Here is a 12,656-nt window from a genome sequence, read left to right as displayed (position 1 = left end):
TACCCGGGTGTTTTGACACGGAAGGAATCGTCTGATGTCAAAATAGTGATTGGATTCGGATTCCCCGTCTTCAAAACTGTCAAAAACCTTGAAAATCCGAAAATTCGGTTTTTTTGCATGTTACCCGGGTGTTTTGACACGGAAGGAATCGTCTGATGTCAAAATAGTGATTGGATTCGGATTCCCCGTCTTCAAAACTGTCAAAAACCTTGAAAATCCGAAAATTCGGTTTTTTTGCATGTTACCCGGGTGTTTTGACACGGAAGGAATCGTCTGATGTCAAAATAGTGATTGGATTCGGATTCCCCGTCTTCAAAACTGTCAAAAACCTTGAAAATCCGAAAATTCGGTTTTTTTGCATGTTACCCGGGTGTTTTGACACGGAAGGAATCGTCTGATGTCAAAATAGTGATTGGATTCGGATTCCCCGTCTTCAAAACTGTCAAAAACCTTGAAAATCCGAAAATTCGGTTTTTTTGCATGTTACCCGGGTGTTTTGACACGGAAGGAATCGTCTGATGTCAAAATAGTGATTGGATTCGGATTCCCCGTCTTCAAAACTGTCAAAAACCTTGAAAATCCGAAAATTCGGTTTTTTGCATGTTACCTGTTTTACACGAAATCGTCTGATGTCAAATAGTGATTGGATTCGGATTCCCCGTCTTCAAAACTGTCAAAAACTTGAAAATCCGAAAATTCGGTTTTTTTGCATGTTACCCGGGTGTTTTGACACGGAAGGAATCGTCTGATGTCAAAATAGTGATTGGATTCGGATTCCCCGTCTTCAAAACTGTCAAAAACCTTGAAAATCCGAAAATTCGGTTTTTTTGCATGTTACCCGGGTGTTTTGACACGGAAGGAATCGTCTGATGTCAAAATAGTGATTGGATTCGGATTCCCCGTCTTCAAAACTGTCAAAAACTTGAAAATCCGAAAATTCGGTTTTTTTGCATGTTACCCGGGTGTTTTGACACGGAAGGAATCGTCTGATGTCAAAATAGTGATTGGATTCGGATTCCCCGTCTTCAAAACTGTCAAAAACCTTGAAAATCCGAAAATTCGGTTTTTCCCGGTTTTTGAACGAAGGAATGTCTATGTCAAATATGATTGGATTCGGATCCGTCTTAAACGTCAAAAAACCTTGAAATCCGAAAATTCGGTTTTTTTGCATGTTACCCGTGTTTGACAGGGTTCCCGGTATCTACAATGCCCATCCTTCGAACTCATTCCGAGCTATTGACCTTAGTTACCGTTTGCAAAAACCCGTTCCGAAAAATTCGGATTCGTTCAAAAGTTATCGTGCGGACAGACAGACAGACAGACAGACGGACGGACCGACAGACGGACATAACATGTACAAATCTGAATATTTGCATGCATTCCTTACTCAAACTGCAAATCCATGCAAGATTCAAAAGGGAAATTGATACTGCACCTGTAATAACTTGTGAAGCTCAACAAACACACGAAACAATTTGGTATTTTTGACCCATGGCCTCGTCTTCAGGATTCCTCGGAGGCCAAAATATTAATTCAGTTGAGCTTCTACCTGATGCACATATATGCACACACATTCGTCATCAGGCATCCTAGCCGCATGAGGTTTTTAACGAAAATATTGTAAATTGAGTGCGTACCGTGGGCTGATACATAAAATTTACACATATATCAATTAGTGGGAAAGCTTAACTTCACCAACGATAACCTGGTTGTACTTGTTTATGCAAATTCGCACCGGCATATTGATCTTGAAGAAATACGATTTATTTAAACCGCCTATTTAACCTACGTATTTTGTTTGCCAACATCTAAAGCAAATTCATTGTAAATTAAATTATGTAAATACAGCCAACGCAGAATAATTGTAACGACTATTTCCACCTAAATGTTGGAATATTCAATTTTGTTGCCAAAAATTTCAATATATGCTAGGCCCTTCGCAGTAACGAACGTTTTTACCAACAAAGTTTTGCAATGTTTTGGATCTTAGACCACGTTTTATTAAATTAAATGTTATTCAAACTTCCTGGCAAAATTTGTCCTAAACTCAGTTATATGTATAGTGAAATATCCTCATAGATAATTAATGACCCCACGTGTCCTCAGGTTATATGAAAGCATATTTACATCCTAAGCTAGTGCCACGCGTGTAACACAATCCTCATTGCCAAGCAATACTTCTTACGAAATGGACATCGACAAAATTTGACCCGTCGTTCAAACTTACATTACAGGATTTCGCTACCTTTGGCGATTTCCGATCTATTTTATTCCTAGAGATAAAACCTTCGTTCATTTGCGCCGTGATAGCTTCCAGTATCGCGTCTGGGCATCCGTCGTGCCCACAAACATGGTTTTGTTCCTTCTTTCCTCAATCGGCATTCTTCTCTGGGCTAATTTCTCCAAGACCAATGTGCCTTCAATTAGCAAAATAATGATGGCCCTTTTCGGCACATTTCTCTCCCTTTTCTACACTTTGACGTGCTTTGGGGCAATGCGGTGGATGGAGGCGTGCGCGTATACGGGAAACCAGCTGGAAAACGATCGCAGTGACTTGATTAAGGGTAAGGTACATAACTTTTGAACGCTAGATTGTCTCTAACTTAATCCCATTTTCGTGTAATGTTCATAAAAACACAACTATGTATAGTAATTATTGACTCAGGTAGTAGTTCTCAATTTCATATTTTATGTAGTTTAATGGGGCGGTGACTGTATGTAATGTGTGACTGGTGACAGGGGTGGTGTGTAAATGTGACCGTAAGCGGTGTGAATAAGTGGCGACGTGGTCACAAAAGTAGTTACTTGACGGGTTACTTGACGGGGGATCAATATGGGCAAACTCTCAACCAACTCGAGACTGACTGGAGCTTGTACAAATTTCGCTACTGGACTCCATTCTCAAACCCAGATAAAGTCTCATACATATTGTCAAATCATGCAAATAAAGATATTCATTATCATTAAGAGGTCATATATTCATAAAAAATAGTTATTCTAATCTCTCGACGACATCTTATTTTTCTTTTAGTGACCTCATCCACTCCCGGAATACATGTGACACGATCCAAAACTCGCCTCCGTCTCGGGATCAAATTCCTTCAACAAATCATGGTTCAAGTATCCTTAACTCCCTTCATAATAATACCTGTCCTCCTCTACACGGGCAATGATAACCCCAACATCCTCTACAACATCATCCTCACCGCCACTGCAACCAAGCCTAACCCTCCCTTGACCATACTCTCCCGGGTTGGCCGATGCTTCAACATCTTCTTCTGCGCTTTCGAAGGTTCCCGAATGATTGGTTGTGTCGGTCTAATCGCTTTTATGCGAATCCTGGCCTACACTTCGTACCTAAACGAGCTCTCGAACCTCCTCAAGTGCAAGAAACGTTCAAAATTCAGTATTTACAAAGACGTCCTCCGTTTGTACGATAAGCTTCGGATAAGTATCAAGCATGAGCATGAAATGCTAAGTAACTTATCGGCAATCCTCCTATTCACGATGTTTACTGTGTTATTAACTACTAATTTTATCTGTTTAAAAATGCATCACGTTTTCCCCCCGCACTTTTTCGCTTTTTTCCCGACATCGACCCTGACCATGTATGGAGTTTTGCACCTCGGAGTTGACGCCCTTCTCTTGGGAACGAATAGGTCGGCGGGAGTGCTGGCCGATATGCGGGGAGAGGTTGCATCGGTAAGGATTCGGATACGGAGAAAGTGGTTGAAAAGGAGGATGAAGTCGGTGAAAGTGTTGCAAGTTCCGGTGGGGATTGGTAATGTGGTATTGTTTCACTTTAGCAAGGATACAAGGACCGCATTCTACTTGTTATTGTTGGATAATACGATTAATCTTTTGTTATCGATACATTTATAGGCAAACGTGTTCATATTGACTCAATTATACAGAAATGAATGAATGAATTGGTGAATAAGGTAGTAACGCCACCTTTGTGGGGTTTGCGTGTCCCCATCCACACCCACTTTCCTGGATATCCCTTATTTTGTGACTTTTGTGCGAATAAATTGTGTAGAAGTTCACCTTTTAGAAAGGATTATAAAATATATTTATTTATCAATACCAACTGAAAAGTACTGATTACCGAAATGCTAGTATTATTAAATACGTGGGAGAGTTAATGGTTATTTTATATTTTACACTTTATCTAGACGGGTACATAATCTACTTTAGGGAACTTAAAAATAATGTAACCTTGATGGTTGTTAAATAGAACCTTCTTCGTTCATGTCTAAAACTACACTCCTCTCTTCTCTTCTTTGCTTACTCTACATATGTGCATCGTGCATCATGACGTAGCAGTGCTTGTTGCGTTGTTACCACCCTACGCTCCTCTTCCCTATCTTATTTTCCCCTTCGTGATTAGAGTTGCTTACTACGTCACGAATTCTAGCTTTTCATGTATTGAAGGACCGTGACCGTTGGCTATCGATTTTTCTACCCTAATCTTCTTGCAGGTACATAGAGTGATAGTTGATTATCACTTTGAAGTAATTTGAGAAAAGGTCACGAGCGCATCTATACGGTCGAATCTTGTCATCAATCTCTAACTTTTCCATCTTTCGATTGACCTTGCATCTCGAACTCTGACCTTCCTTACCTTTTCTTGTGATACCCCTATAGAATGATAGTTGATTATCATATCTATCACAGAAAATTCAAGGATAAGGCAATACTCGCTCTGCTGGGCCGGTTCAAACTTAAAACTTCACATGCATGGGTTTGGACAACCATGAGAGGCGAGCTCTGCATATGAAACAAAATCTATGTATGAATTGAATCCCTTAACCTTTGAAATGGTAATGTCACATATGCATTATCATTTCAAAGGTTGCACTCCCCTCCCCGAACTTTACTTACCAATGGAGCGTCTCCACAGGGTAGTAACGTAAAGAGATTTGGGGTTGTATTGGTATATTAAACTTTAAATTAACCTTAAACTAGCCTTAGAGTACCCGTAAAATTATTATGATAACCTATTAAACGTTAAGATTTTGAAATCTTATAGAATTACAAAACTAATATTTATCCTATGTGTAATATTAATACTAAGACGTCCGGATGACTATTGTGTATTACATATACGAACGAAAAATTTGTGACTTGGAACATTGGAAAATGGGAAATTACAAAAATTCCCTATCATTAATCATACCCAGACCTATGGTAAATTGTAGACTATTATCTTATAAACAATTATTTGTGGTATTTAGAATTATTAGTTCTACCAAATTTTTTGAAAACTATGTTTTATAACGTCAACTCTTTTACATATATTGTAAAAACGCGTCAAGTTTGCAGCTCTGACGTCACTGTGCTCGTATCCTTACCATGTGAGCCAACACCGTAGGATAGGAGCACAGTGACGTACGTCAGAGCTGCAAACTTGACACGTTTTTTACAATATGTATGCATATCATGTTTGTAACCGTACAGCTAAAGTTGACGAAAAATGTCGTTTAAACTTAAATATATTATAGAAAATATTATGTACTATTAAATGTGATACCAATTATCTGAACTAATTACTAAGGAATTACTTTGTAATTATTGAGTTATAAACACACCATGATAATCAAGTTGCTCATATTGGATTTTAATAATACCATGAACATGTTTCACAAATTCAACCAACTTACCAACCAAGATTATTGCGACTTAACGAAGATGGTTGAGGGACTCAGAGGACTGCACGATGCTACTCATTGTTAGTGCAATGTTTATAGATTTGACCTTAGCTGGTTCGTCACTTCGCTAAGACGCATCTTATTGCGTGGCCACTAGTTAATACCACATGAGAACTACATTAGTGTTGACTTTGGCTAGTTCATCACGTTGCTAAGGCGCCGCCGAACTTCATTCTTTCGAAGATGAGAGAAATTCACCATCAAACATCCTAAGAATAACACTCATTCCCGAGGACACTTATGACCGTTGGCTAATTCTATCGATCTTTTAATCGTAGTCTACGACTACGTCTTGGAGGCGGTGGAGGAGAATGTGAACTATTTCTAGGGTTTATTACAGAATCATTTGAAACATTTGTAATTGAACTGACCATTGGCATTTCTCGAAAAGATAATGACAAATCTTGATTATCCCTTTTATGGGACACATCTATTTTAATTGGACTTAAATTTGGCATCTTATATCTACGATTATTATTAACTTTAACATTATCATTATTAGCACGATTTACAGCATCATCGTGGATAATTGCATCAATATTAATAAGTGGAACATTATCTGGACGAGAAAATAATACGTCGACATTGGAGTGAAGAGTTTACAAAAGGTCGGACTTTCGACTAGCTTTATTTATTTAGTCCAGCATTTGAATATATTTTGGAATACAATGCACATTCTAAGAATTCTAAGAATAGGCGAGGGTACGACTTTTACCGTGTGTAAGGTGCTGTGCGAGTTAGGACTACACGAGTTTTCTTGCTCAGTTTTGCAGTATGCATAATGGCTAAACATTGACATTTGTCCCTTACATGTATAAGAGTGACTAAGGGTTGTAAATTCAGAAAGTTTAGCTCATTGCATCTTTGACGCCGGTCCGTGCAAGAAGCAGTCGGATACGCTCTCTTGGTCACTGGGAGGCCGTGAAGTATCGAATGTAACCTAAACACCGCGCCGTGTTTAATTTCAAAAGGTATAGTTTGTAATTTTTTGTAATTTTTGGGTATTATTAATTCTTATTAAACTGAAGACGATAATGTCGGAAGGACGGTCTCGATGAATCAAAGCTCAAGCGAAAGCGTAAACGAAGTGAGGAATCGCAAAGCTCAACGAGCAATTCTGATGATTCCGATTCCGATTAAGATTCAGATTCCTCCTCTGTATCAAGTTTCAGTGCGTCTAGCATCAGCACCGTTAGCCGTCCCGGAAGTCAAAGTACAGGCTCACTCTCAAGTGTTGAGAGGAAGAAGTACATGAAAGATCGGCAGCAAGAAATCATTGAAATATTTAACGAAATAAAAGATCTGCTGCCTTTGAATCCTATTGATGTAATCAAGATGGAATTCGGCATATTGTTGCCGAGGTAAGGCTAATAATAACATGATTAAAAGTCTGTACATTTGTCACGCGAACGCAAATTTACTCAACTGTTTGTCCACCACGGCGTTGAGATTTATCCAACGTCGATGAATGGTTCAAAATTTGAACAAACTAAAAATATAAAAACTTTATCTTAGGTCTTTTATTTTTAATGTGTTTAAATTTTGAACCATTCATCGATGTTAATTAAATCTCAACGCGGTGGTGGACAAACAGTTGAGTGAGAGAGCATGTTTTAAATTCGTACACTTTATTTCGTTGTGTCGTATTGAAACCGATCAGATTTCTGAATTAAAATTGAGGTACGACTCAAATTGTTAGTTTTTATCGGGTTTCCAATTCACAAATATTGCAGTTGAATGGCAGGCCGTCGTCGCAAATCCTGAAAAAGTTTGATACTAGTGAAAAAATTTCTGTCGTGCAAGAAAATTTCCGAGGAACTACGAGTAATCCAAGTGGTATGTAAGCAATAAAACTGTTTATGTCCAAAGGAGTTTTAAATTGGTTCATAAAAAATATCGGCCGTGCTTGTATTATAATATGGATTATTAAATTTCAGAACAAAACAGATTCCTCAACGTAGACTCGAAATTTGTTATTATATCAGATGCATCTTCGACGTGAATTTCGTTGCATAGCAATGTTGAATTCTAAAATCATGCGCAACGAATGCACATAATTGTGGAATCGCCTTGGAGTGCTACTTCCATTGCCCACCAAATGGAGCGCACGAATCGAAGTAATCAAGCCTCAGCTCCCATATGTCCTTTTAATGTCCGATGTCCCAGGAGAATCTCGTTTCATCTTAGCCCTCGCAGGTCGCATGATCCACCTAGTAAGCTATTTTTTTTGTAGCTTGGTAGTCACAAATCCTTAGTAACTTGGTAAAATCCCTAAAAATCTGTAAAAGTGAAAAATGTTTACAAATTTTTCCAGCAGAATTGAAAAGATGCATTTTAAAAAGTTTCAGCAGCTAGCTGATTGTAATAGTAAATTTTACAAGGGGACTAGTATGAATATTATTTTTCGATCCCCCCTAAGAATTTTCATTATAGCAAAAAATTTGCTAAAATAAAGCATGAAACGTATACTTACACCAGTTTATTGACACCTTGTTTTTGAAATTTTTTTAAATTTTGATTTTTTTGATAAATTTTATTTTTATGTTGTTATGTATGGTGAAGAAAAATTAATAAGATTTTGTCTGACTTATCCCTGCCATAGCTAAAGAGTCAAGCATAACATTTAGGGTTATATTTTACTAAAGTTTAATAAAGGCAATGAATATTTAACCCAATTTTTCTTAACTTGGGGCGCCTTTACCAGTGGAGACAGAAGATCGTCCCATAACATCTGGGGAAACTATGCCCAGGATTCAATTATAGCCAGACAGGCCACAAAGGAGGTCATTAAGTGCGTCATTGGTGTAACTTCGGTATTGAACGTGTTTGTTGGGCAAGACGCTGATGAGAGAAGGAAACGATATTTCAAAATCATGAGAGATATGAATATGCTTCACAAGAATAAGAAGAACGGTGGATACAGGCCCAACCCAAAGTTCACAAATCATTTAAAATTTTTAAATAGAGTCATAGGGATGCGTGCTTCATATCAAGCAAGAATGATTCAATGGTTTCAAACTGTCGTTGAAAAGCTGAGAAATACAGTAAACGATGCAGGGAGCGAAATGACATCAATTTGTGGTTAGGGTTTACATGTTTGTTTGTTTTATAAAATACAAATTAGGTATTAAGATTGAGTATTTTTAAATTGTAGATTTGACTTGTTTGGTTCGAGGGAGGGTCGAACATAATTCCGTCCAGAGTTATATTCTGCCTGGCGATACCGTGACGCAATTTCATCACTTTAAGTGTTCAATGTTGGTTGACTGGGACAAGGTGGCCAATCATGAAGGAGTTGAGTTTTTTAAAAAGCACACTGTCACTCATAGAAAGAAGGTTATCGCAGTAGTCAGGCAATATTCAGGTATTAATCCGACCGAGTACACATTAAGAGTGACGAGAATAAACTCGCAGATACAGGTAAAAAATATTAGAATAACACATATTTGACGGGCACCGGCCGAACGGGAGAGATCTTTGATAAATTATTCGTGAAGGATGGACCCACTCTCTGGAAAAGGGAGCAACAGTTGACGTCTTTTAAGCCGCGAAGGGTCGTTTTCAGGGTTTAGTGTTACCCGGGTGGGGAAAAATTTTTGTTACTACAGAAACTTTTCCTGCATAAATATGTATATGCAGAAATAGAATAATGAATAAAGAAATATGGTGGATTTAATGAAAAAGTGCTGGCTTTTGAAATCATTTTAATTTGTGACCGAAACCATTAGTGAATTTACGTATATAAATTGCATCAGCAATTTTTGTTGACAAATAATCGCGTACAATTAATAAGGCACACAAGCTTTCTCAAATTTAAATTGAGGAGAATGTTTTTCTTTTAATTTCCGATAAAGAATTAATTTATAGTCAAGGAAAGGTGTACAATTGATAGAAATTAAATTAGTCACACCCTACAGGCAGGGTACCGGCCAGTCTTCATCCTTACACAAAAATGTCGTTCTGGGCACCTGAAACACATTATCCCAAACTTGTAGTCATGTATAATTTCTATGCATCCCTATTTTCAAATAACCTGGTGAGAATCCCCAATCAGCGCTGTATGACACAAAGTCATTTTGCGGAATCTCAACATTGTTGCCCTCAGCCTCTGTATTTAATAAATATTTTACCCATGCCTTACCCATAATCCTGACAAATTGTTTATCATTGCTTTATTTAGTGTTGAGCTTACGTCTGGTCACAATCATCTGTTTGGCGCCACGGGTACAGTCGTTGAAGTTGGGACAGTACCTGGGGGGCTGGGCGGGGGCAAGTCGCCTCGTGGAGGTTGACCCTGTCACCTTGCATTTGTATCCTTGCATGTACCTGTGGAGTAGTAATTTTGTTTTAATTATAAGGCGAATAAAAGCATGGAATTATGTAAATTGTCCCAATTGACTAACATATTAGGCTCTCCGCATCCCTTTGGAACCCAAAGCCAGGCACAAGTGCACCCATCTGCGGGGCAAGGGGGAAGGTCACGTGGTACGGCATAGGTGGCAATACGTTTCCACGGGGTACTAGAAATCGACAGATTGTTTTGTAATTAATATCATACACAAAAATACTTCTACATTTTTTTATACTTGGGGAGAACTGTGAAAACGACTAAATTCTCCATCGTCACGGCGGATATGTCAGACACGTAACTGATAGCAAAGGCCGTTCCCGCCGCCATGCTCTGGTTGTTTGTATGCATAGCCCCGTCATCCTGAATGCAATCTGGAGGATTTCCTGGTCCCTTCCAGTCTTCGGGGTGTTGATTGCCGTCGGGCCACTGGGAGGTGTACTGTCCGTCGTACGACAACGTGGTTTGAGCTCTGTTGTGGGCTAACTCAACAGTGAAAGAACCACCAGCGGGAAGCTCAAGGAAAACACCAGGCGCAGGTGGGACCCTGTCACAGCCTCGGTCGGCTTGGAACCACCATTGTGATCTCGGTAAGTTGTACAATGGGACTACGACGGTGTTTGTGTTCTGATCATCTTGACCCGGATTAGGTCCCCCCTGGCAGTACATGCCCCGTGCAAAAGCCGCAGTGTGAGCATTAGCACAGGCCACGAGAGCCAACAAGCCAACAATAATCATGGCGAAAGTGTTGGTTACGATAAATTTGTGAAATAAGGAAGATGCTGGAATTGCTAAACAGCAACGACTGGGTGAATCGGGTTCGGAGATGGAGTTTAAATACTTTGGCGAGTTAGGGTGTGCAATATTATAAATAAATTAATGAAGGCGTTGTGTCGTCATCCATCCATCAATATCAAAGTAATCACTAATACAAGACATGATTAAATTAATTAAACACTTCAACACGAAAATGAGACATGCTACGCAGTTCAGGTTAAAAAGCAGACGGCGGCTATGTATGTATTTCTAACTTTTTCACACTAAAACTCATCATAAATACTAGGACTTCGTAAACTGACGTCCTATGAACGCATGATCTAAAAATTTCCAAATTCAAACAGTTTGACATATATTACATAGTTTTAGATTTTCGGACATATCTATACATATTCACATACATATTTTGAGTCTTTTTCTAAAATATAATTATTTTGATGCATATTTCGTGTTTCTTTTATGCACAAATATTTTTTTTATTCAGAAATTAAGATTTTATAAAAACTACAGAATATGTATATGTACTGTCATGGCAATCGTTCACTTCGTGTGAACGGTATTCAAATCCAATTTACCCCATTTTTCTCGCCAAAAAATTACTCTAGAAGATTTCGAATTGTTGTCGAATTATTCGTCATTAGATCAAGATTTAAATGTAATTCGGATATAAATAATTCGCTTATAAGAATGTTAAAAATGTGTGTCTTCTCAAATATTTATAAAACAGAAACATGCTTACACTTATTAGTACAAAATTGTATTTCAAAAACATTTTTTACGTGCATGTTTTCGAGGTTTTTAGGTTCATATTTTGAGGAATTTACCAACATGCACAGCCGCCCTGTGGTAAAAAGTATTATATGCAACCAACAACAAGGCCGTGGTCAATTTTGCACTCTGCCAAACAAAATACTTGATTTAATTACAACATCGCAATGGAATTTGTCAGGCGTGACTTGATCATATTATTAATTAAATCTGTTATTGTATTTTGCATCATGTGGTAATCACGTTGACACAATCCATCCTAATATTATTAAATTCAGGTGCTTGTCATCCTGCCGATTGAGATGAGGGAGAGGCTCTTATCATACTTTGTTGGCTTTTAGCCAGAGTCAGGACGTATGTATTGCCCATCTACGCCGCACATCAGTTCGTGTATGTTTATATACACGATAACTCAAACAAGGGAGGTTACCGAGGTGTCGAACAAGTTGAGGGTTGACATTTATACCAAAATGTGCACATGATATGACTTTTGAGGTAAAGTAAACGAATTTCCATGTCAAATTAACTTTTCGTCAAGTTTTGACGACTTTTCTAGCGAACCTGTGACGATGGAGTCCAACGAGTTTAATGCGGTGTATTCGGCCTCATACTCGTCCGTCCTCGGCCTAGCTTTCACTCTATGAAAATTTAATAGAACGTCTTGACGAAAATAATATTTTCGGCCATTTTCTATTCTATTCAAGTTTGTGCAAATACAATTTGTGCATCAATAATTAGTATTTGAGAATAGGTGTTGCTAACATTTTGTAACATATAGAAAATTTGCAAAGTAACGCGAGAATTTTTCAAATTTTGCAAATAATAAAAATTTGCAAAATTTTGAAACACATTATGTATAATTTGCTAAGTTTGCAACGCTTTATCGCAAATACTAATTATTTGTACGAACTTTTATTGGATAAACTTTCCAGAAGACGTTCGATTAAATTTGTGTGGAGTGATTGTTGCCGCTTTAAACGGGACGGACTCCATCGTCATAAGCTGGCCACAAAAGTCGACAAAAATTGACGAAAACTGAATTTGACACGCAA

The 12,656-nt window shown here is 38.1% G+C and overlaps 1 protein-coding gene across 1 annotated transcript; it reads right to left on the bottom strand.

The window, feature by feature from the left end:
- Positions 1–9,523: 9,523 nt before the first annotated feature.
- LOC110862833 lies at positions 9,524–10,879 on the bottom strand. The gene is made up of 5 exons (XM_022112041.2): positions 10,298–10,879; positions 10,115–10,231; positions 9,904–10,037; positions 9,745–9,819; positions 9,524–9,679 (listed from the first exon to the last, which is right to left on the bottom strand). Exons 1-5 carry the CDS (start codon positions 10,795–10,797, stop codon positions 9,654–9,656), a joined length of 852 nt encoding a protein of 283 aa, XP_021967733.1. The 5' UTR covers positions 10,798–10,879; the 3' UTR covers positions 9,524–9,653.
- Positions 10,880–12,656: the final 1,777 nt, after the last annotated feature.

The sequence above is a fragment of the Folsomia candida genome, unplaced genomic scaffold (genome assembly GCF_002217175.1).
Source record: "Folsomia candida strain VU population unplaced genomic scaffold, ASM221717v1 Fcan01_Sc071, whole genome shotgun sequence".
NCBI lineage: Eukaryota > Metazoa > Arthropoda > Collembola > Entomobryomorpha > Isotomidae > Folsomia > Folsomia candida.
The sequence above is the reverse complement of the archived record's forward strand: the minus strand, read 5'-3'. Positions and strand labels throughout refer to the sequence as shown.

Excerpts from the sequence above, each read along its gene's own strand:
- LOC110862833 (XM_022112041.2), bottom strand. The coding sequence starts at position 10,797 with ATGATTATTGTTGGCTTGTTGGCTCTCGTGGCCTGTGCTAATGCTCAC. Across the intron at positions 10,232-10,297 it reads GTTTTCACAGTTCTCCCCAA|TACCCCGTGGAAACGTATTG; the intron begins GTATAAAAAAAT and ends GTCGATTTCTAG. Across the intron at positions 9,820-9,903 it reads ACAGATGATTGTGACCAGAC|AGGCTGAGGGCAACAATGTT; the intron begins GTAAGCTCAACA and ends TATTAAATACAG.